At 34.4% G+C, this 25,531-nt stretch overlaps 1 protein-coding gene and 1 pseudogene across 1 annotated transcript; both read left to right on the top strand.

The window, feature by feature from the left end:
* Positions 1–1,116: 1,116 nt before the first annotated feature.
* Positions 1,117–11,195, top strand: LOC132164389 (cyclic nucleotide-gated ion channel 1-like). Its single transcript, XM_088512837.1, has 7 exons — positions 1,117–1,550; positions 6,798–7,212; positions 7,311–7,523; positions 8,051–8,331; positions 9,459–9,570; positions 10,157–10,441; positions 10,737–11,195. Exons 1-7 carry the CDS (start codon positions 1,117–1,119, stop codon positions 11,193–11,195), a joined length of 2,199 nt encoding a protein of 732 aa, XP_088368963.1.
* Positions 11,196–13,984: 2,789 nt separating this feature from the next.
* Positions 13,985–25,288, top strand: LOC148587806 (cyclic nucleotide-gated ion channel 1-like; annotated as a pseudogene).
* Positions 25,289–25,531: the final 243 nt, after the last annotated feature.

Genomic DNA, 25,531 nt, shown 5'->3' with positions numbered 1-25,531 from the left:
CAGGTCGAGTAAGAGTACAATATTGTAAGGCTCCGACTACCTGACTATAAATGCTGGGGTGGGGTAAGGGTTCGCCAGCTGAGGAAGAAAGCTGTGAGCCTGACACACATGGAGCTCAGTAAGGCTTTGCTCTAACCATTCCAGTTTTGTGAAGGAGATCTGTGATGTACTTGGTTTGTCATAGATGGAGCTGAGTGGGAGTGCGAGCAACCTCAATACCTAAGAAAAACGTTAAGTCACCAAGGTCCTTTAAAGGAAATTCTTGTTGTAGAGCATGGATGAAGGATGAAATGGCAGCCTTGTTATTTCCTATGACTAAGATATCATCAACGTAAACAAGTAAGAAAATTACAACATTATTTGATTGAAAAATAAAAAGTGAGGAATCAACCAAGGAGCCCACAAAACCTAGATGCTGCAAAGAAAGAGATAGTCGATTGAACCATGCCCGAGGTGCTTGCTTAAGGCCATATAAGGCCTTATGGAGTTTGCAAACAAAGGTAGGGTGATGGGGATCCATAAATCCTTGAGGTTGCTCCATAAAGACATCTTCATTGAGAGTACCATGCAAAAAGACATTTGAGACATCGAGTTGCTTGATGTTCTAGTTAAATTAAACAGCAAGAGCCAGTACAAGTCAGATAGTAGCTAGTTTAATCACTGGACTGAATGTCTCAGTGTAGTCAATGTCACTTCTCTGATCAAATCCTTTAGCCACAAGACGGGCTTTAAATCTGTCGATAGTGCCATCAGGTTTTCTTTTAATTTTATAAACCCATTTATTGCGGATCAGGTTTTGGACATAAAGTCCAGGTGCCATTTTTTATAAGGGCCTCATACTTTTGCTACATAGCCAAACGCCATTCAGGTGCTAAGTTGGCTTGGTTGAAACGAGTGGCCTTAATCTCGAGAAATACAGCATTCATGGCTTTGAAAGGATGTTTGGTACAATAGTGAAGGGTATAATCGGGGAAGGTCTTGGGTTTAATGGAGCCTGTGCAGGACCTAGTAGTCATGGGATGTAAGGGTTGAATTGAAGCAGAAGGAGGTATAAATGGTTGGGAGGGAGGCGTCTGATGTGGGGGTGGAATGTGAGTGGACGAGTGGTAATATAGGATGGAGTCAACTGATGGGGAGCTTGAGGGAAAAGGATATGGTGGGGACCTAGTAGGTGTGAGTTGGTGTATAGGAGTAATTGTGGCAGATGGATTGGGTGGGGACCTAGTAGGTAAATTTGGAGGATTTTGGGAAGATGATGTTTCGGGTTGGTGGGTGGGAATAGGTGTGTCTGAGTGTGGTGAGGTGAAATTTAAATTAAAGTCATGGAGTGAGATGAGAGAAGGTACTTGGGTCGGAGCAATCCTGGAAGGAGACGGAGAAGTTGGTTGTGTATCCTTGGCTAAAAAAAATCCTTCATCAAACACAACATGTCGTGACACATACACTCTTTTTGGAAATAGGATCAAGGCACCTATAGCCATGTTGGTTAGAGCTGTAGCCAAGAAAGATGCACATTTTGCTACGAAAGCTAAGTTTATGCGTAGAATATGGTCTTAGCAAGGGATAACAAGCACACCCAAATACTCGTAAAATGGAATAATCAGTTTCCTTTTGAAACAATTTAAAATATGGAGACATGTGTTTAAGGATGGATGATGGTAACCGATTAATTAAATAAATGGCAGTTTGAAAAGCATCTATCCGGCCAAAAACGAGTATTTAGGTGGGATTGTGCTAAAAGAGAAAGACCAACTTCCATAATATGCCTATGCTTGCGTTCTAAAATACCATTTTGTTCAGGAGTGTGTGGACATGTTACCTTATGATAAATACCATGTGTGGTTAAAAAAGATGTAAATTGACGTGACATGTATTCACCACCCTTATCACTTAGAAATTGTTTGATTGTGCATGAAAATAAATTCTCAACAAGATTTTTAAATTGAATAAAATAATTAAAGACATTTGATTTCTGATGGAGAGGGTACATCCAACTAAATTGTGAATAATTATCAATAAAAATGACATAATATTGATAACCATTAGTGGATATAATTGGTGAGGACCATACATCAGAGTGAATGAGTTGAAGGGGTGAAATAGACTCATGGGTAGACTCAGTGAAAAGTAATTTCTTGCCTTTTCCTAATTGACATGAAGAGCAAAGGTGGATTTTAACTAAAGTGTTAGAAATAGGGAGACTTTGAAATGTGACTAGGCGATGAACAATAGGATCAGCCGGATGTCCAAGATGTGAGTGCCACACATCAAATGTTTATTCCTAGAAATGCGGTGAGACCATGACATTTATTCAATGAGGTTCTTTTCAAGTAGATTGGATACAAACCAGCTTCACTTGGTCCTTCCAAAAGTGTTGCTCCAGTTAGAATGTCCTTAATAAAATAAGAAGACCCAGTAAGTATGAAATAACAATGATTATCAATGCAAAAATGATTAATTGATAATAGATTGGCATAGACTTTTGGGCAACGTAAAATATTTTTCAAGACAATATTTGAAAAAGGAGTTTGAAAAGTGGATGAACCTGTGTTTTGGATTTGCAATCCATTACCATTACCTACTGCCACAGTTTCATCGCCTTGGAAAGGTTGTTGAATAGAAAGATTTTCAAGCTCAGAGGTAATGTGAGCATTAGCCCCACTATCTACGAACCAAGGTTGCTTATCTTGATAAATATTGGATTGTGCCACCATAACAGTTAATTGTGAAGGTGGATGTCTGCTTTAATAGGCATAGTCCATCTTATGGTAATAATCCAAGGCACGATGATTGGATTTGCCACAAATTTGACAAGGTGACCTTGGAGAAGTACCATGGAAAAATTGATGTGGAGGTTTAATTTGCTGTTGTGAAAATCGGTGCTGCTGGTTTGAGACTTGTGAATAAGGGAAATTGATGGGCTGCTGCGAATTTGAAGGATAGTGTTGTTGTGGATATCTTGGTCCATGAAATTGACTTTGAAAATTCCCTCTTGGAGGTCCTAGGCGGTATTGGGTGAACTTTGGTGGCCCACCATGTTTCTTTTTCTAATTGGATGAGATTGCTACTTGTTTTTGAATGAAGAAAGGAAACTTGCTAGCGTCGGATGTTATGGCTGAATTTTGATTTTCAATCAAAATTTCATGGGTCTGCAACTCAACATGAGAATCTTCAAAAGTTAAGTTTTTATCACTTGTAGTAAGGGAATAAAATGCGACAAAAGTATTATATGAAGAATTTAAACTATTAAGAGTAAAAGAAATAAGATCCTCATCATCAATTTTATTTCCTATGATTGCCAATTGATCAGCCAAGGATTTGGCTACATGAAGATATTCTGTGCAGGTTTGTGTACCCTACTGCAAAGTTTGAAGTTCTCGCTTCAGCTGGTTACATCTTGACCAAGATTTAGAAGCAAAGTTATTGGCAAGATGAGTCCACACTTGGTGTGCAGTGGTCAACCCATAGACTATTGCCAACACGTTTTCTGCCAAGGTGGTGTTGATCCAATTGAGAATAAATTGATCCTTCTTTTCCCACAAAGCATGAGCTGGGTTGGCAATTTCCTTTTCGTTGTCTGTTGGGTCAGTGACAAAGGGAGGGGGTGATAGTTCTGAGCTATCAATTATTCTCATTAACTCATGAGATTTGAGCAAAGGAACAATTTGAGTAAGCCAACTCATATAATTGTTGGGACCTTTCACTTTGACTTGAACCATATGCATAATATTTGGTAGTGTAAAACTCGGAGCACCAAAGGAAGCCATAACAAAAAAAAAAAAAAAAACTAACTGATTGAGAAAAAAAAAATTTGTGGAAGCTTAATATGGCTATGATACCATGAAAATAAATGGATGCTCTCTTTAATATTTTGGAGGTCCATGTTGTCTTATTTATAGTATACAATTACAGTGTTGGTCTTACATTATACATGACAAGTGCTCATATACGGGAACTAGTTTTGACTGTATATACATATGAAAGGAAGGGATATTCGTACATATGAATAGATACGCATTGTGCATTATATGGAAGGAGCCGTAAGGTAGAGCTCACAAGGAAATAAGTTTCAAATAACCGTTAGAGGAGAATCTCCTTATAGCTTTTGGAGAAGAGTAACACCTTGAACATTATACAACTGTTGTGGAATCCCGTGATTAGTGTTTTGTGTTTGGACCATGAGCTGGAATCATAGTGTACTTGCTTACAATTAATAACCTACTAGAAAAAAAAATTGAAGAAAGTGGTCAACTTGTCACATGCATTCTAAATCCACTTGCAATATTGCAATATTTATTACCAAATTGCATTTTCTGTCATATTATTTTTATGGGAAGCCACCAAGTTTGACTTGTCCAGTACATGTTTACGGTACTAGCTAATAAAAAAACTACAAGTTTACAAAACTGCCACTTTTAGCTTACCAACGTGATTTGGAAATATATTAAAATTTCATCGGTTGCTAAGAAAGGCAAAAAAGAATTAAAAAGAAATACTTGATAGATAGACTATTGTTCATTACTTATTTACTGGTGTGCAAAATATTGATGTGACAGCTGTTTATTGGAGGGATAAAATGACGTACAGCTCCCTATTTGTGGGGCTTAAAGACAGCGTTTACTCCTTGTTCTTTGGGATAAATAAAACTTTGTTCGGTAGGTAAGAAAAGAAATGTAATTAAAGAAAGACTTGACGGATAGATTATAGTTAATGGTTGACTAAACTCGTATCTATAAGATAGAAGAGCAAAAAAATGTTGACTACTTGCATCTGCTGTTTCACAGGTTAATCTAAAACCCCACAATAAGCTAGTCCACTGATCCCCGCCACTCTTTGCTTTGTCCAAAACCTGGTCTCGCTCGGTCCCTCGCTCGACTTTAAAAGGTTCAACTCACTCTTATATATATACACGTATTCTCTTTCTCTCTTATGCATGCACATCATGCAGTTTATTCACAATGATATGCTTTTTTGCTTCTGCACTGAAAAAGTTCATATTTTTTTTCTAGGAATTTAGTGTTAGCTCAATTAATTGGAACAAAGTATAATGAAGTGGATGTCACTAGTTCGAATCATTTTTCCCATCTTATATATATATATATATATATATATATAGTTATTTTTTGTTATTCACTATGAGTAATTTTAGAAACCATATTTTTATTTTTCTAAAGTTGATTTGGTCTAGAATCATCATTAAATCAAAATTTATTTGTAATTCATCTCAAATTTGATGATAATTTTTAAAAAGGGAAACTTCACTTTAAACTTTTGAATTACCACGCGATTCGACATATCCCCCTTCCCCCGACTTTGAAACTTCTCAATTTAAAATTCTGAACTTTCAATTACAATCAATTTGAACCAATTTGTCAATTTTTGCCATTAAAATCCCTACAAAGAAAAATTACCCTTCAATTTTCTTTTTATTAAAAAAATTGAAAAAAATGGAAAAAAAAAAAAGGGTCACAAGGTGGCTCAATCATGGGTCACCTTGTGATTTTTTTAATAATTTTTTTTTTTTAAAAAAAAAAATTAATTTGAATTTAAGGGAAAATCTAAAATTTTATAAAAAAAAGTTAGGGGTATAAACGTTATTGTATTACTTTTAACGTTTAAAATTTGACAGAATAGTTCAAATTTATTGGAATTTGAAAGTTCAGGGGTCAAAATTTAGAGATTTCAAAATTCAGGGTATGTCAAATCACATGGTAGTTCATGGGTCTAAAATAAAGTTTCCCCTTTTAAAAATCATATCAACTTGAGAAAACAATAGAAAAAACTCTAAAAAAATAAATAAAATAGAGAATAAAATATAAAATCTTTTAGAGAGTGTATATAGAAAAACAGTAACTAAATTTTTTTTTTTTTTTTTGGGGACCCCCGTCCAACGTGGTTCCGCCTCGGATTTTGCAGCCGCCAGCTGTTTTGATCAAGTAGACCCTTGGCAGTATACTAAAACAAGACCGGAGGGAATGTCTAGTACTATATCACTTACGTACTTTTCTTGTATTCCTTAATCATATTATTTTGCTGGGAAGTTGCCAAGTTCCTTTTGGTCTAGTCTGGCTGCGTTGACATTGTAATATAATATGAACATCGAATTTTCATCAGTTGCCCAGAAAGACTCGAAGGACGCCTGTGAAAAAAAAACAATAAAGAAAGACTTGAAGATAAACGAATAAACATCTATAAATGCGCGCGGCAGTTGCTCTTGCTTATTAGTTGCAGCTGCATGCAGAGTAGTCTTAAATCCTACAACAAATCCAATTGCTGCCACTCCGAATCACCATCATCTCCATTGCTGTCCTCGATCGATCAAGCTTATCAGGTTCATTTCATTATTGTTTATATAATCTCTAAAGAGACACAAATTTAGAACTATATATTATTATTTGTTCTTATTACATTTTCTAGACAACCGGACTTGTTTGGCCCCTTTTGACCCATGAAGTATCTCTCTGATGCCAAGCATTAATGTTTTCTTGGTCTGAGTATTTCCATTGAGAATGCTATAAGTGATTTTTATCTGAGGTTGCGCTTAGATTAATATAATTGAAAGTGGTGTTTGTCTAATCTGTTTTCCAATTTTTCAGGAATCTAAACTCGTACTTTTGTCATTCTAATAGCAGTTGGTGGGTTAGGGCGTGGTATCGTACGTTTATAAGCTTTAGTTATGAATAGTTGGCATAGGCTGAAGAAAGAGTCGAGGTTAGCAACTTCTACTTTTTTTTTTTTGAACTCGACATAAATTTAATTACTTAATCAATATTTTAACTTGTCATGATCATCTGTAGGATCAGTATTATAGATAGTGAGAAGCAATCATGTTTCCAGGATGATGGAGGAGACTCAGGAGAGAAGATGACAAATATTAACCCAATGTGGGAGCCCATTTTGAAGTACTGGCTTGCGATGTTTGTACTGTTTGGTGTCATTACAGTACTATGTGTTGACCCTTTGTTCTTTTACCTTCCCGTGATCAACGAAAACGGCCACTGTATTGAGTTAGATAATAGATTACAGATCACTGCTATTTGTTTGCGGTCGGTCTTCGATGTGATTTATGTTGCCAATATGATTTTCGGATTTCTTTTTCCCCGAAAAAGTAGTAATTTGGTCGAGGAACGCGCTACTCCTGAGTTTAAAAAGATGTGCTTCAGGTACTTAGGCTTCGTAATTGACATCCTTGCTATTCTTCCAATCCCACAGGCAAGCAAGACTTTTTTGCTTCTAAACTTTTTTTTTTTTTGTCACTCATTTCCCTATTAAGTAGATCTTACACATGCTGCTTGTTGTAATTTGTCCAGGTTTTAGTTCCAATTATTTTAAAAGAAATGAGAAGCTCAAAACTTTTGTACGCAAGGAATATCCTAAAAGCCTTAGTTCTGTTGCAATATGTGCCAAGAGTTGTCCGAATCTACTTATCATGGACGAAACTTATCCAAAGTTCCAAAAAAATTGCTAGAAGGATATGGATTCAAGCTGCCTTCAATTTTTTTGTATATATCCTGGCCAGCCATGTAAGTTTGATTATATCCCATCTTTCTCTTTTACTGCTTATTTCAGTTTTTGTGCATTAATGAGTCGATTTTTTTTTCTCTCTAATTAACTTTATATTTCAAATGAAAATATCTTGATAATCACAAGCATACATTGCATGTGCTCCTTCTTTTTTTATCCATGTATAATTGCAATTATTTGTAATGAGTGGGTTACTTCTTCTTTTTTTTTTTTTTTTTTTTTTCATTCGGTTACATACAGATGTTAGGATTAGTTGTCTTCTGTAATTCGGGTATAAAGGGCCCAAAACCAATGAACAGGGAATATCGAGAAAATAATCAGCTAGAATTCATTTCTTCGCCGCCACCCCCCCCCCACAATTTACAATCAAATTCAAGCCCACCAATTCAGAATTAAATACAAAATTTACAGTCAAATTCGAATCCCACTACATTTTCCTTTTAAGTGGAGGTAGTATTATTTATTTATTTTTGCTAGCATATCTGCAAAATTTACTCATCTTTATGAGTTTTGATGGTCTTTTAAGGTATTTGGAGCCTTTTGGTACTTTCTCTCTATCGAAAGACAGACGACTTGTTGGGACAAAGCCTGTGCAGTTGATCATGCATGTATCCCAAGTTCTTTTAGATGTGGTGGCAAATTACAAAATAACACATTTTTTGATGATTTTTGTCGTGTACAAACATCGAATACGACGCAGTTTGATTTTGGAATATTCCGTGAAGCCGTTGAATCTGGTATTGTGTCTTCCACATATATTCCACAAAAGATCATGTACTGTTTTTGGTGGGGCCTCCGAAATTTGAGGTTTGTATATATTGGACTCTTTATCGCTCTATAGTAGTTTTTCTGTTAGAACTTTACTTAATCCCGTGAACTTTCTATCACTTTTATAATCTTCTTCTCAAAATTTAAAAACTTTCAATTTAATGTATCAAACTTTACAAAATTTGTAATCTCAGCAAATTTTTTAAAGTTCGATACACTAAATTGAGAGTTTTTGAACTTTAGAGGGATGTGAAGATTACAAAAACAATGGAAGGTTAGAGACGTTAAATGAAGTGTTTTTTTTTTTTTTTTTTTTTTTTTCAGTGTTTGTTATCAATAAGCATGTCATGTTGCAAGGAAAAAGTGATTGAAAAAAAAAAAAAAAAACCTTTTATTGACTCTTTAAAGGAAAAAGATTTTCTCTCTATTGAACTGGAGGAATTTCTTTTAACTGTGTGTATAAAATTGTCTCTTTGCATGTGAGAATCACATAAATTTTTAATTATAAGGACAAAGTTTGAAGAAATTTTATTAAAAAAAAAACATGCGTTTCTTCACATACAAAGGGACACATAACATTTTAATTTTTTATAAACCGGATTGGAGGAAGTTCTTCCAAGTGAGTTTAAAGAAAAACTCTGTGCATCTTAATCACATAATGGAGTAGAGCAACTTAAAAACCACTAATTACTAGGATGAATGATCTCAATAATTAAGATAAGGTTGATTACAAATTTAATCCTAAAATTACTGAAAATTCCTTAAAAAAAATAAAAAATAAAATTGAGAGTTATTAGAAAACTCTAAAAAGGAAATAATATAAATTTTAAGGTTTTTTAAAAAAACCCCCAAAAAATATAAAAGTATGTCCTCATATTACTAAGAAAACCCCCAAACGTCTCCAAAAGGCAGCTCAATCGGCTGGAACCATACTTAATGAAGTGGAAGTCACTAGTTCAAATCCCCATCCCCCCTCTTGTGCGGACATGTTAAAAAAAAAAAAAAAAAAAAACCCAAACAAAATCCTGATATTACGAGGAAAAATAAAAAAGAAAAAGCCATCACATGGTCCTACTTGAAACATTCTTTGTGATGAAAATTAAGTTATTTTTAATTAACTCTGTTATTATTATCTCATACATTAATATAGTTCTCCAATTGTGCAGTTCTCTTGGTCAAAACCTTGAAACAAGTAACTTTCTGGGGGAAAACTTCTTCTCAATTTTTATTTTGATCTTTGGTTTACTACTGGTTTTGTATTTCATCGGTAGTGTGCAGGTTGGTGCTCTCCTACAATTTGATAGTTCTTTTTTTCATTCATCCTTTACGTTTTTTATTTCTTCTTTCTATTTTGAATTCATTCTCTATTATACCTTCCTACAGTACTTGGTTCAAGTTTTTTCTAACGTAGATTGTACCATGAGATCAACTATATTGTTTTAAGGAACAAACTGCCATAACTATAACTTCATTGGTTACTTGTGCAAACTGTTACAACTTACAAGGGAGGATAAGGCATGAACTAGCCAAAAATGTTCGGCCTTCTCTGTTGGGAAAAGGCATTAAAAGTTTCTCTTTCAAGTTTTGGCTATGTAATTTGTGTTATTTCTATTTTTTGAAATTAAGCTTAATAAGAGTTGAAAGTTTTCTACATAGACTAATTATTGTGTAGAAGTCTTGTAGATTCAAAAATTTCTGAAATTCAACAACAGATTTTATTAATTAGTAATTTTGATAGTTAAAAAGTTTTTCATTAGTTATGAGAAGGTCAACTGTATATATATATATTAGTATTAAAATGTTAGTATAATTGATTAAATTCATTTTTTTTGTAATTTGATAAACCAAACTTGTTGTGTTGTAGACATACATACAGATGATAACTGAGAAGGCAACTAAGAAGGCGCAGATGGAAGCTGAGAAGTTAGAGGAGATTGATCACCAAATGACAATTAAAAAATTAACCATACGGTTGTGGATATCTAGAAACCAGATTCCTGATTCTATGAAAGAGCAGATCTTCTCCTGCATAAAGCAAACACTGGAAAGAAACAAAGATTTTGATACGGAAAAACCGATCCATCATCTTTCCGACAAAGATCTCTTAAAGGAGATTAAGCTTCATCTTTGCTTACCCCTACTAAGAAAAGTGAGTTTTTATTTTTTTTATTTTTTTATTAAATTTATTTTTTTCCTTTTCTTTTAAGCTTTTGGACAGAGTAAAAATAGACATTCAATTGAATTAAACTATAATTATTTCTGTTTGGAAGAAAGAATGTAAAAAAATAAAATAAAAATGGCTAGACAAAATGATTTTATTTCAAATGAATTGAATATATATTTAAGGTGGAGTTGTACATGATCTAAGAACCCCATTTTAGCATTCATGTTGAACCCCATTTTTGTTATTATTCTCCTTGTTAATATGGAATATATATATATAGGTGCAAGGCCTTAAAAATGAAAAGGAATATTTGCTGCGATCGATCTGCGAATCTCTCAAGCCATTGTACTATAACGAGGACAACTACATTATCCGGGAGGGAGAGCCACTGAATGCGATGCTCTTCATTACACAAGGCAGTGTATGGTGCTTCAAAACCAGTAATAGAGAGAATGGTGAGGGCCCTCAATGTATTGAAAAAGGTGAGTACTACGGAGAAGAACTTCTAGAGTGGGGGTTCAACGGCTCCCCCTCACCCAAACTATCAGACTACCCAATCTCCACAAAAACTGTCAAAACCTTTACAAAAGTTGAAGCCTTTGCGCTTACGGCCAATGACTTGAAAATATTAGTTGCCAGGCATTCCGACGCACTTTCTAATGCAAAAACGAAATTTACACAAGCAGCTCGGCGGCGCCTTAAGGAAAAGAAGAATGAAATTTCCACAGCACAACAGTAGTAGCAATCATGTCTCATTGTCTTGGTGCCTCAAGACCACCTGTGCGGCACATTGTTGTTGAAAAAATGTAGTTTGTTAATTAATTAATAAAACGGTTGCTTTGGATTTCTGAATGGTGAAGGTATAATTAGGAAGTGAATTAAGAAAATGTTAATTAATTAAACTGTTGAGTTGCAACAAATATTTTGCATATTAAAAAGGAGAGTGATTGGCAATTGTCATGTGCAACCTCAATTATCAAGATTTTGATAAACGTGCAAGTTTTACTAGTTTACTACGGTTTGAATTTTTTATTTCCTTTTTGCTTTGACTATCTATCTCTCGACTTTTCCATGCATGTATTAGAGCATCTCTAAATTATGTTATTTTAATTATTGGAAATATTACTTCTTTTTTTTTTTTTAATTTATTTTAGCTACTAGTTTTTCATTACACATTTCAGCAGAGTATTTATTTTAACTTTCTACTCTAATTAAATATTATTTTTATTGTTTTTATTTTCGTTAAGGGAGAGGGAGAGAGAAATGAGAGAGAAAAAAGAACAAAAAAATCCTACAAGTGTCTGCTGGAGCTCCAAAAATAATTATACTAACTAAATTTTAACAAAACTTATATTTTAAAGTGATAGTTGGAGATGCTCTTGAGACGGGGGTTTGAGGTTTGTTAAATAAGACAATACTGATATGAAAAACATCTGTCTATTATATTGAAAAATATTGCAAGAAATCCATATTGTATAGTTGACTTCATTTCTCTTTTTTCCCACTTGCAATTGCAATATATATCGAGGTCTTCGTCAATTAGCAAATTGCATTTTCTGTCATATTATTTTTATGGGAAGCCACCAATTAAGTTTGATTTGTTCAATGCATGTGTCCAGTACTAGTTAATAAAAAACTACATGTTTACAAAACTGCCAATTTTAGCTTACCAACGTGATTTTGAAATATATTAAATTTTCATCGGGTGCTAATTATAAGGAGACAAAAAATAATTAAATAAAGGCTTGAGATATAGAGTATTGTTGATTAGACTTGAATACAAGTTACAATAATTACAATTAATACTGAAATGAAATCTAATTATGATATAAAATCAAATATTTCGTAATATATTTTAACAACCGAAAACATGGTACGGTGCCCACGAATACGTGAAAGTTGCAACCAAGTGGGCTTTCCAGGTGAGGAAATTGCCACACCCAAGTTAGTTTACTGATAGCAAAATGAGGTATGGGGTTGAGACTCTTGAGAGTTGTGGTTTATCACTTTACTGGGAGGCAGAGGATGAAAGATCGCGAAGGGACAGCAAGAAAAACAGGGGATGAAGACGTAATTTGCCTTTCCGACGCTCTTGATACTATAAAGAATGCAAGACACGTTTTTGTTTTGGAAATTGTTGTCCACTCTGCTGTCCTTCAACGTGTACAATATTACATAATGAAGGAGAAATCCCAGCCAGTTATTCAAGATGAAATCCCTGGTTTGCAAGAAGATGCTTATTTACTGCATGCTGTGTAAAATACTGACGTGACAGCTGTTTATTGGAGGGATAATGACAGCTCCCTTTGTGTTGGGTGTTTTTAGCTGGCGTAGTTGACTTTGGAATAAATAAAACTTTGTTCGGTAGGTAAGAAAAGAAAAGAAATTAAAGAAAGACTTGAGGGATAAGACTATATTTGTAGTTAATGGTTGACTAAACTAGCAAGTATCTATAAGAAGAGCAAAAAAATGTTGATTACCTGCATCTGCAGTTTCACAGGTTAATCTAAAACCCTACAACAAAGTCCACTCTCCGCCACTCTTTGCTTTCTCCAAAACCTGGTATCACTCTCGCTCAGTCCGTCGACTTTATAAGGTTCAATTCATTTTCTTTCTCTCTTATGCTGCGTATGCAGTTTAACAATGATATGTTTTTTGCTTCTGCACTGAAAATTTTCATATTTTCCAGGAATTTTGTGGTTGATTAATCCACAATTTGGACGTTTTGTCTTCGATAAACTTTAGTTATGAGCTAACGTGGGCATGCCACCCATTTTCTCTACATAACCTGTGGATTCTCCGCACTTCTTATTTTTGTGAGCTCTCTAGTTTTCTATCTTATACAAATTCTATTTGAACATGGAGCTTATGATATACAACAAATTAATTAATGAATATGTCATATAGACAAGACAATGCTACAGCGATTCCGTTGTCTTTTAAATTATTCTTTAATTGAATTGAGGAACTCATATTTACTTTTAATCAACTAGCTAGTAAAGTATTCTCAAGGTTGGATTTTTTTACTTTTTGGTCTTTTCATTTTTCTAAATTTTTATTTCTTTACTTCCCACGTGCTAGTATTGCAATGTTTTGATAATGGATTTAATTTTTTTTTTTGGTTCCTTTTACTGATTAGATATCCATCTCTGGCGTTGTTTTCTTGGTCTGACCATTTCTATTGAAATTGGTAAAAGTAATTTTAAGAAAATCTTTGTTATTTCATTATCATGCATGCATGTCTTATGCTGCGTGCACAGTTTTACAGAGAAACTTTTTTTTTTTGCTCCTGCTCTGAAAAAATTCCTAGTTATGGTGCACAATATGGGGTGATTGCACTCAAGAAATCTTGATGAAAAATGGTGTACATTGTCGTCTTTCTAATCAATTTTCCATTTTTTTAGGAACCAGAATTAATTCAGCTTTTTGTGGCACTAAAAGAAGTTCGTGGGGTCTATTAATATATAATTTGGAGGTTGGTTCTTCATTTTGGACATTATATATATCACCAATTGATAAGCTTTAGTTATGAGTCAACGCTGTCGTCAGCAAGATAATGGGGAGATAAGCTTAATTATGAGTGAACGCCAGCATCAGCAAGAGGAGAATGGGTATGCATGTTACCTCTACATTAATTGATACGATAATTACAATTGTAAACATTTTTCACTGATTCTGTTTTAGCCTATTTAACATTTTTTTGGGCTCTTGCCCAACTATAAATGAAGAAAAGGAGGCCGAGAAACCCCAATACAATCATTTAGTAGTGGCATATATAAGCCTCCATGGGACTATAAAAAAGTATTTAAATTCTCTAGCTAGACGCGGGCCTCTCTATTGAAGAAAGAAAATGATATAAAAAATATTAACTCGATATATTATTTTGCTTGTTATATTTAATATTCTGCTTGATCAGGAATTCGGATTTTGAGAAGCAATCTGGTGGCCAAGATGACTCAAAGGGAGCTTCCATGTTTAAGTACTTGCATTGGAAGTTTCTAGTGTTGTGTGGGATTGCAGTACTATGTGTGGACCCTTTGTTCTTGTACCTTCCTGTGATCAACCACGATGACAAGTGTCTTATGTTAGATAGAAGATTAATGATCACAGCTCTTGGCTTCCGATTATTCTTCGATTTTATTTACGTTGGGAATATCATTTTGGGATACTTTAATCGTAGACATGGAGGAACTGGATTAAAGTCATATGATCGCCAACCTTGGCGAATAATAAAGAGGTATTTGAGGACGTACTTCGCAATTGACATCCTCGCTATTCTTCCAATCCCACAGGTAATAAAGGGAAACATTTTTGCTAATTCTAAACTGTTTTTTGTGAATTTCTTTTTCTTTTTCCAGCAATTTCTTTCCCTGTATTAATTAGTACATCGTACGCATGCTGTTTGTAATTTGTCCAGGTTTTAGTTCCATTTATTTTCTCAAAATTGACGAGATCGAAATTTTTGGACTTAAGGAAGATCCTAAACCTCTTTGTTCTCTTGCAATATGTGCCAAGAGTTCTTCGAATCTACCTATCATGGACGAAACATGTTAAAAGTTCCGAATTCGCTAGAAGAGTATGGATTAAAGCTGCATTCAATATTTTTCTATATATCCTTGCCAGCCATGTAAGTTTGACTAATATCCCATCTTAATTTTTTTAATGCTTATTTCAGTTTTACCTTATAAAGCAGAAGTTATTTATTTGAATTCCCCTCCTCATTTATTTTTCCTTGTGTGGACATGTCAAAAAAAAAAAAAAAAAATTATTCAAATTTTACATGGTCGTGAGCACATGTTCGTGATATTCTAATTAAGCACATGATCGTGATACTCTAAACAAATTAATGAGCTTTTAGAATTTTTTTTACTTGTTTACTAGAATCTTGTACATGTTAATAGGATTTTTTCAATAATAATGGTGTATATGATTCCATATGTTATTTGAATTTTTTAAAAGGCATGTCAACATTAACTTTATATACACCATTAGATGCACAAATTTTAAATTCTAATCATAAAATGGATATTATCAATTTCATTTCAAATAAAGAGGATACATATAATCCTTAGATTGCGGTAGGCATATATATATATAGAGATGATCGTGGAAATGTTGGGCCAGACTACTGCCTATGTTTTGAGTTAAATTAATATCTCAAGCAACAAGTAGAAGAAAAAAAAAAAACCACACAAGCAATTAATCAAATACCAATAGAGGAACACAAGAAAATAGGGCTGGCAAAACAAATACCTGCCATGACCTATTTACGATCCATTTATCCTATGCATGTTTTTTTATAATAAGGTTCATCTAGGCATCATAAAGAATATGTACATGCATAGGATAAACAGGTACCTGTTTATTTGTTAGGTACTTGTTTTGCCAGCCCTACAAGAAAACGTCATGAAAAACCATTTGGTATAGATATGTAACGCCCGGATCCCACAACGGGTACACAAAACATATTTTTTCTCCTTATAACACTTTCACAAGTATTCATCTTCAATAACTCTCATAGGTTAACTGAGGCCTATATATTCTTTAATATAGCAAAACCAATACCGCAACAAAGTCCCCATTTTAAATACTACAACACCTTATGAGCCCAGCTGCTTCTCATAGCATTACTATTTTTTCCATTCTCCTTTTAAGTGGAAGTAGTGTTTTCTCCTTTTCTTTTTTTCTAGCATATCTGCAGAATTTACTCATCCTTAAAGAGTCTTGCTGGCCTTTTAGGTACTTGGTGGCCTTTGGTACTTTTTCTCTATCCAACGAGAGACGGCTTGCTGGCACTTAGCATGTGAAAATCATATTGGATGTACTCAAAGTTCTTTTAAATGTGGTCACAATTTAGAAAATTACACATTTTTAGATGATGCTTGCCCGGTACAAATACCAAATAAAACGCTCGTTGATTTTGGAATATTCCTTGATGCCATTCAATCTGGTACTGTGACGTCCACAAATATTCCACAAAAGATCATGTACTGTTTCTGGTGGGGCCTTCGAAATTTGAGGTTTGCACATATTGGACTCTTTGTTGCCCTATAATAGTTTTTATCGGACATACATTAGTTACAAACCAGTTTGTAACTGATTCATACAACCAGTCTAATAAATTGACAAGTGTCCTTAGCATGTAAGAAATGCATGTTTTTTTTTCTTCTTTTTAATTTTAATTTTTTTTTTTTTTTTTTTATAATAGCATGTGCTTCTTACATGCTTTTTTAATACGATTAGAAACACATGTCATTTTAATAGACTGATTTGTATGAATTAACTAAAATCCAGTTTGTAGCTAATTAATTTCTCTTCCTTTTTATCGGTGTTTGTATTAATAAGCATGTCATGTTACACATTGATTAATTAGGTTATTATCTCATACATTATACTTCTTCAATTTTTGTAGTTCTCTTGGTCAAAACCTTCAAACAAGTACCTATTTTTGGGAAAACTGCTTCGCAGTTTTTATTTCGATCTATGGTTTGCTACTGTTTTTGTACTTCATCGGTAATGCGCAGGTTGGTGCCCGACATCTTTAATTTTTGTTTTTTAAGATTCAGGACCGTTATTCATACAATTAGGTGTGTCATGATCAGAATTAGATCAAATGGTTTCTGTGTGCACAAAAGAGAACACAACATGCTCTTATGTACCGGGACAAATAATATTCTAAAAGGCCAACTTAAAAGTTTATGATGCCCAAAAGTTTTGATACTTCTTACAATTAATAATATGTTGAAATATTCAAATTCGTCCTATATATGGTACTACTGTATAATTAATAGTTCTAGTACTTAGTTATTAGTGTACATGTTTATAAAGATCAGTGAACAATTAAATATAAAAATGTTTTTCAGTGATTTGATAAACCAAATTTGTGTAACAGACATACATACAAATAGCAACTGAGAAGGCAGCTAATAAGGCTAAAAAGTTGGACGAGATTGAATGTGAAATGGGACTTATAAAAACAAGAGTAGAGTCCTGGATGGCTAGAAACCATCTCCCTCACAATATGAAAGAGCCAATCATCAGCTGCATACGACAGAGACTGAAAGAAAACAAAGATTTTGATATGGACAAACTCATCTCCCATCTTTCTAAAGATCTTGTAACAGAGATTAAGCACCATCTTTGTTTACCCTTGCTACAAAAAGTGAGTTTTTTTTTTTTTTTTTTTTTGAATATTCATACACCCTCATATAAATAATCATTTCTATAATATTGGACTTGTTCTCGATTGTTTGCAAGCTAGATTCCAATACTTGAAAATCAAGGTGAAAATCTGCTGGAACGGATCTGCGAATCTCTCAAGCCAAAGAACTACAATGAGGACAGCTACATTCTCCGGGAGGGAGAACCAGTTACTGCGATGGTCTTCACCACGCAAGGCAGTGTATGGTGCTTCAAAACCAGTAGTGATGAGAATGGTGACGGCGTTGATCATCAGTCTATTGATAAATTTGAGATGTACGGAGAAGAACTTCTACAATGGTTGAACCACTCCCCCTTGCATAAAAAAATGCTCCCAATTACCTCCGCCAAAACTGTCAGAACCCACTCAAAAGTTGAAACCTTTGCCCTAACGGCCAATGACTTGAAACATCTAGTTCCCATGCATACCAGAGCAGCAGAAGCTACAAAAGGGTTTGTACAAGGAGTTATACGGCACCTTAATTAAGGAAAAGAAGAATATAAATTTCTCCCAAAATGGCTAAGCAGAACAGTACTAGCAGCCTATTGGAAAATTCAAGACTAGCTGTGCCACACACATCTTTAGTTTTTCAGTACTGTTAATGTTAACGGTCGCCACTTTCAACATCTTGATCATGTTTTTGTTTTTCTAGTCATCTTAATTTGTACCTCCTTTTCCCCATGTTTTTCTTTACGCAATAAATTAATCAAGCTAGTCTTATTTTTGATGTCATTATTAGTTCTTCATATTAAATTCCCTTTTTTAATCTTTAATTGTATATGTTAAATATATTGGAGAGAGCGGAAGAAGGAGAGAGAGAAGAGAGAGAGCCGAAGTATAGGACTACATTGTATTGAGTCTGATATATTATGATGATTACATAAGTCTTTATATATAAAGAGTGATAAGCAATAAACTCTAAACTAATTAAGATAAGGAATAAAACTAAAAAAATTTCTAATGGTATAAAGTTTAGGGTTTAAGATTTAGGCATTGACCCTCATATAATTATTGGATATTAAAAATGAAAAGAAAAAGAAGAAGGAAAAAGAAAAGGAAAGGGATAGGTCTGAAGCGAGACCCAGCTGCGCAACACGTAGGAAATTATGATCGAGTAAAGAAGTGCCAAAAAAGTGGGAATAACAAACCAACGGTAGTGGGCGAAGCTACAACCTGATACCCTAATCAATGGTAGTGGGCCAAGTTTTCATTTGCCAACTAAAAACTACTACCGGAAAGTTTTTAATTGCAACGTGATCTCCGTGGTAATTTTGTTAATTCACGGATTGTTTTCAAGTTAGAGCAATGAGGGAAAGGAGAAGATGAATTCGTAAGAAAGGATGAGATATTATAGCAAGTTAGGTTGCACTCATTTATTGAAGAGTGCCTAGACATAAAATACAAAAAAAAAATTACATAAGCTCTTACTATATATGCACACCTTTTATTTTATTTTTATTATTATTATTTTTTTGACATTGTAACTTCTACTTTATGAAGTATAGTGATTTTCATCCAATTGAGTTACCACTAGAAGACATTTACACACACCTTTTAACTCTTTACTTCTAAATTAGGGTCATTTTGTGTACCCATATTTAAGGTTAAACTCCAGATTCCTGCAACACACGACCCTACCACACAGATAAGATAAGTCAAGATCGACTTTTCCGTGGGGTGTAACCTCAAAAAGAATATTTATTTTTGTCCAAAAGAATCTGATAAAGTTAACCACCAAATTTCAAAGCCTTAATCACTTGAGATGAGGGTTTTGTGATTGTGAAAACAATCCGAACAAAAAAAAAAAAATTACAAAGAAATAAGAGAACAAAAGACTTAAGAAATTACAACAAATAAAAACAAAAAAATTAAACCAAAATCTAATAATTGGCGTTAGCGCAATATGTTTACATCCACACACTAAAGTCCTATAAACTATATTTAGTCTTTTTTTGAATGATTTGATTGTACATAAAGAACTTTATTATATAGAGGCCAAATGAAAAGAGCTAAGCAATGTGGGACAAAACCCGGCCACTTATATAGAAACAAAGGAAGAAGGACTTCTTGTAGTTTAACATAGCCAACCCTTTGAAATTATTTTACAATAATATTGTACTTAAATGGATTGATCCCACCCCACGAGTTGATTACTTAAAATGGGTTGATTACTTAATATTATTATAAAGATAAAAAGTAGTGCCATTTTGGTCGAGGGCATTACGCATTTTGTCCTCCATCTGTTCTATGACTTCAGCAACAATGACGTGAATTAGCAAATTACACAACAACTTACGGATACATATGTCAATTACCTTTTACTCCATCGCCATAGATATGAGTAATCGTAGAAATCTCTATAGTGATTAGTCTCATGTAGTGGACTTTTTTATACTAAAGGGCCTTAAGCCTAAGCTCCAGATATTCATATCTCAACAACTAACAATACTCAATGTTGGGTTTAGATTTAGGTAAAATGTAAAATCAGTTTATTTGATCTGTAATTAGCTCAATGTAATATCAAAATAAATTTAAAGGTTTCTAAGGTATGTTAAAAAAATAATTTAATTTCTTCAACCAAATTTCCTATATTAATTTAACAGATTTTGATAACGTGATATATTAAAGCGAATAAAATTGTGACACATGTCCTATTTAATTAAGGTTAACACTAAAAAATTAAATTTGTTAAATTAATTGACAAAATTTGAGTGTAAAAATTAAATTGTTTATTTAGTATACCTCAGAAATCTTTGAATTTATTTTAATACTATAAGGAGCTAATTATAAGTCAAGTAAATCACATTTTTCCTTTAGTTTTAATCTTTTCATTTCTTATTTTACTTTTTACTTAACTACTCAAATATATATTGCAATTTCCAAGTTTTATCTATGAGCATAATATTATTGCCTGGTTGGATAGACCAATGGGACACCACTCCAACGGGCAAAACAAGCTAGGGAAAAGATTATTGGAGTGATGTCAGCGGGAGCCGAGTAATATATATATATATATATATTACCAAGATCCCTAACGGATCACTGTTCATCACTATTTGAAGTTACTGTGCAAAATCACTGTTCACTTTTACTGTTCATGTCACGGACGACACTGTGCAGGATTACTGTTCAGACGCACTGGTTACTTCACTGTTTATGTTTTGTCTGCCGACACTACAGTGCCGACAGCTACTGTTCAAGATTGGTTCTTTTACTGTTCCAGATTGGCACCAGAGGTGCCTCCACTGTTTACTTTTGACTAAAGCGGACTCCACAGTGACGCGGACTCCTCTTTTACTGTTTTGTTGATGATTGTAATTTGTTTTTCATGCTTTGTAATCAGCCTATATAACGGGCTCCCCTTCCCCATTGTAAGGCAGAGGTTTTTTAGAGATTTTCAGAGGTTCCTCAGAAACTCTCCTATCCCCCTTCTCCTTCAGATTCTTCTTCTTCTTCTTATATGTCCCTTACTTCAGTAAGTTCTGTCACTTACTTTTGTAAAGGTTTTATCATATAATCTATAACGATTATCTGTTTTAATTCCTCTCAACTGTTTTAATTCCAGTTTTATATTTTGTTTATACAACTGTCATACATATATGGCTAATTTATGTACGTCATGCATTTTCAAGAGTGTTTTTTGGGTGAGACCTTTTCAGAGTTTTTTTGGTAAGACCTTTTCAAGATTTTTTTGGATGATGGCGTTTCTTGCCACGTGGCACGTAATAAGCACATAATCTCGTAGGAGTTATATAATGAGAAGGAATTAAGTTGTGAAGTCGTCGCCAGATCCAATAGAAATTTACAGAATACTTAAAGAGAATAACTTTTAGGGTTAAATACTCCATACCCCCTAGGATTTTTCAACTTTATTTTTTTCCTCTTGTGGTTTCATTTTTATCATAGGAGGTCCATGTGGTTTTGATAAGTGACCAAGTTAATCCATCTGTTAGTTGACCGTTAGGACTGATACGTGGACCAATCAGACGTCGACACGTGGCACATAGTTAATTTTTTTTAAAATTTTTTTTTAAAAAAAAGTATATATTTTTTTTAATTAAAAAAAATGTTTTTTTTTAATTTAAAAATAATAATAAATATGTGCCACGTGTCGACGTCTGATTGGTCCACGTGTTAGTCCTAACGGTCAACTAACGGATGCACTAACTTGGTCACTTATCAAAACCACAAGGACCTCCTGTGATAAAAATGAAACCACAGGGGGGAAAAAATAAAGTTGGGAAACCTTAGGGGGATATGGAGTATTTAACCTCAACTTTTATAGGGTCTTGGTACAAACCAAGGCCTTTGTACTCTTCAATAAGAAGGTGACACATCAGCGTGAAACACTATAATAAAAATATGGTGTTCCACCTAATCTTTTTTTAGAATACCTAAAATAAAACACCTTCTAGAATAACACTTTTATATTTTTCTCCAAAACCACACTAGCCACCAACTTGCCGCCGGAGACGCCGCCAAAGACAACGCTAGCCAATACAAAAAAAGCCGGAGATGACGCTGTCTAGAACAGAAAACGCCGGGTAAGAACCAAGCTCCTCCTCCCTTTCTCCCGCGCCCCTCTCTCTCACCGGCGGTAGCAAAGAAAATTTTTTTTCTCTGCTGCGGTGCTCCCTCTCCCTGATCTCCCTCTGTCTCTCTCTCTCTCACACACACACACTGGCAGCAAAGAAAAAATTTCTTTGCTGCTGGTGCTCCCTCTCCCTCTCTCTTTTTCTCTGCTGTCGCCGGTGAGAGAGAGGGGCGCCGGAGAGAGGGAGGAGGAGCTTGGTTCTTACCCGGTGTTTTCTGTACCGGACGGCGTCATCTCTGGCTTTCTCTGTTCTGGCCGGCGTCATCTCAGGCGTTGTCTCTGGTGGCGTCTTTGGCAGTGTCTCCGGCTGCAGGTTGGTTGCTGGGGTGGTTTTGGAGAAAAATATGAAAAAGTTATTCTAGAAAGTGTTTTGTTTTAGGTATTCTAGAAAAAAGATTAGGTGGAACACCATATTTTTGTTATAGTGTTCCACATTGATGTGTCGTCTTCTTATTGGAGGGCACAAAGACTTTGGTTTGCACCAAGACCATATAAAAGTTATTCTCATAGTTAAATACTTTATAATCAAAATATAGCACACTACATCAATAAGATATTAGCTAGTTCTTTTTGTTTTTTGCTTTTTCTTTAAGAAAATAATAGAAAAATGTTAGGGGTGAACACCAATTTTAGATGCTCCGCGGAATTAATCTACCCCTCTTTGTGCAAATTAAATAATAACGCAATAGCAATATAATAATCAAGCAAACCCACAAGCAAGACACCAAGATTTTTACGTGGAAAACCCTGCAATGCAAAGGTAAAAACTACGGGACCTAGTCCAATTAAATCTTCCACTATCAACAATAATGAGTTTACAATTTGTCTTCCCTAGAGAAATATCTAGAGGTTATCACCACATCAAGAATACATGCATTCTTATATTAAACATAAAATCATCACCTTAAAGTGGATTCCAACAAGAATAAAAAAAGATCTCACCAAGTAGGTATTGGCAACCAAGCGATTGGAGAGGAATTCCAACGATCGACACCAGTCAATACGTAGCACTCGTCGTCAGGAGTAATACTCTAAAATTGCATCAAGATCGAACCACAAATGACCTTCCAATCTCTGACGGATGTGAAAAAAAAAAAAAAAAAAAAAAAAAAGGCATAACTTTTTTTTCTTTTTCTTTTTTTTTTCGCCGCACTCACTCTTTCTTTCTTCTCTCTCTCTCTCTTTTTTTTTTTTCTTGTCTCACGTCTTATATATATACAACACACAAAAGGGTTTAAAACCCTTTGTTGCTGCCACGTGGTCCCCACATAAAGAGGGACCACTCCAACAAATCTCCCCCTCCCGATTATGTGGGGGGCTCCACCAATCCCACCGCGCTTCTGCAAATTTCAAGCTTTTGCATAGGCAACGATTTAGTCATCAAATCTGACCCATTATCAGCAGTATAGATTTTCTCAATCTGTAACAGCTTATCTTCCAGTGCATCACAAATCCAATGACACTTAACATCGATATGTTTCGATCTTGAATGGAAAGTTGAATTCTTACTGAGATGGATGACACTCTGACTGTCACAATAAAGCACATACCTCTCTTGCTGTAGACCCAGTTCTTATAAGAACTTTTTCATCCATAACAATTCTTTAGCCGCTTCAGTAATAGCTATGTACTCTGCCTCTGTGGTAGACAAAGCAACACACTTCTGCAATCTGGATTGCCATGACACTGCTCCCCCTGAATAAGTAATCAGGTACCCTGAAGTAGATTTTCTAGAATCAATATCTCCAGCCATATCTGCATCTGTAAACCCATCAAGCACTTGTTGACCACTGCCGAAGCACAAACATACTCTTGAAGTACCTCTAAGATACCTGAGAATCTATTTCACAGCTGCCCAATGTTCTTTGCCAGGATTAGAAATGACTTGAAACATTTAATGGTTGACTAAACTATTAACTCTCTATAACAACAGCAAAAACTATAAAAATAAAAATAAAAATAAAATAGAGAATAACATATAAAATCTTTTAGTGTGTATATAGAGAAAAACAGTAACTAAAATAAAAATGTAAAATTTTAAACTAAATATTTTAGCTACTTTTTCTGAGATGCTCATGGTCATGCATGGGTGAAAATCTCATTGTTTTTTAGCCCTTTTGATCAAGTGGACCCTTGGCAGTTAACTAGAAGTCTAGAACAAGACCGGAGGCGGAGGGAATTATGTAGTATATCACTTACTTTTCTAATATTCCTTAATCATATAATTTGGCTGGGAAATTTCCAAGTTCCATTTTTTTTTTTTTCTGCATTACCATTCTCTGGCTGACTTGACTTTGTAATTAATGAATATTGAATTAATTACAAAAACAAAAGTAGAGTCCTGGATGGCTAGAAACCACCTCCCTCACAATATGAAAGAGTGGATCATTAGCTGCATATGACAGAGATTGAAAGAAAAAAAAGATTTTGATATGGACAAACTTATCTCTCATCTTTCTAAAGATCTTGTAACAGAGATTAAGCACCATCTTTGTTTACCCTTACTACAATGAGTGAGTCTTTTTTTTTTTTTTTTTAACAGTAGTTGAATATCCATACACTCTTCATATAAATAATCATTTCTATAATATTGGGCTTGTTTGCAAGCTAGGTGGTTCCAAATCTTGAAAATCAAGGTGATCAAAATCTGCTGGAACAGATCTGCGAATCTCTGAAACCAAAGTATTACAATGAGGACATCGACATTCTCCGGGTGGGAACTGCGATGGTCTTCACCACGCAAGGTAGTGTATGGTGCTTCAAAACCAGTTATAATGATGAGAATGGTGACAGTGCTGATCATCAGTCTATTGATAAATTTGAGCTCTACGGAGAAGAACTTCTACAGTGGTTGAACCACTCCCCCTTGCACAAAAAAATGCTCCCAATTACCTCCACCAAAACTGTCAGAACCCACTCAAAAGTTGAAACCTTTGCTCTAATGGCCAATGACTTGAAACATCTAGTTCCCATGCATGCCCGAGCAGCAGAAGCTACAAAAGGGTTTGTACAAGGAGTTATCCGGCACCTTAATTAAGGAAAAGAAGAATATATATTTCTACCAAAATGGCTAAGCAGAACAGTACTAGCAGTTCGTTGGAAAATTCAAGACGTACCCGCTGTGCGACACACATCTTTATTTTTTCAATGTTAATGTTAACAGTCGACACTTTCAACATCTTGATCATGTTTTTGTTTTTCTAGTCATCTTAATTTGTACCTCCTTTTCCCCATGTTTTTCTTTACACAATAAATACATCAAGCTAGTTTTATTTTTGAT

This window comes from Corylus avellana, chromosome 2 (genome assembly GCF_965113065.1).
Source record: "Corylus avellana chromosome 2, dhCorAvel1.hap1.2, whole genome shotgun sequence".
NCBI lineage: Eukaryota > Viridiplantae > Streptophyta > Magnoliopsida > Fagales > Betulaceae > Corylus > Corylus avellana.
This window is presented reverse-complemented; position numbering and strand designations above follow the sequence as displayed.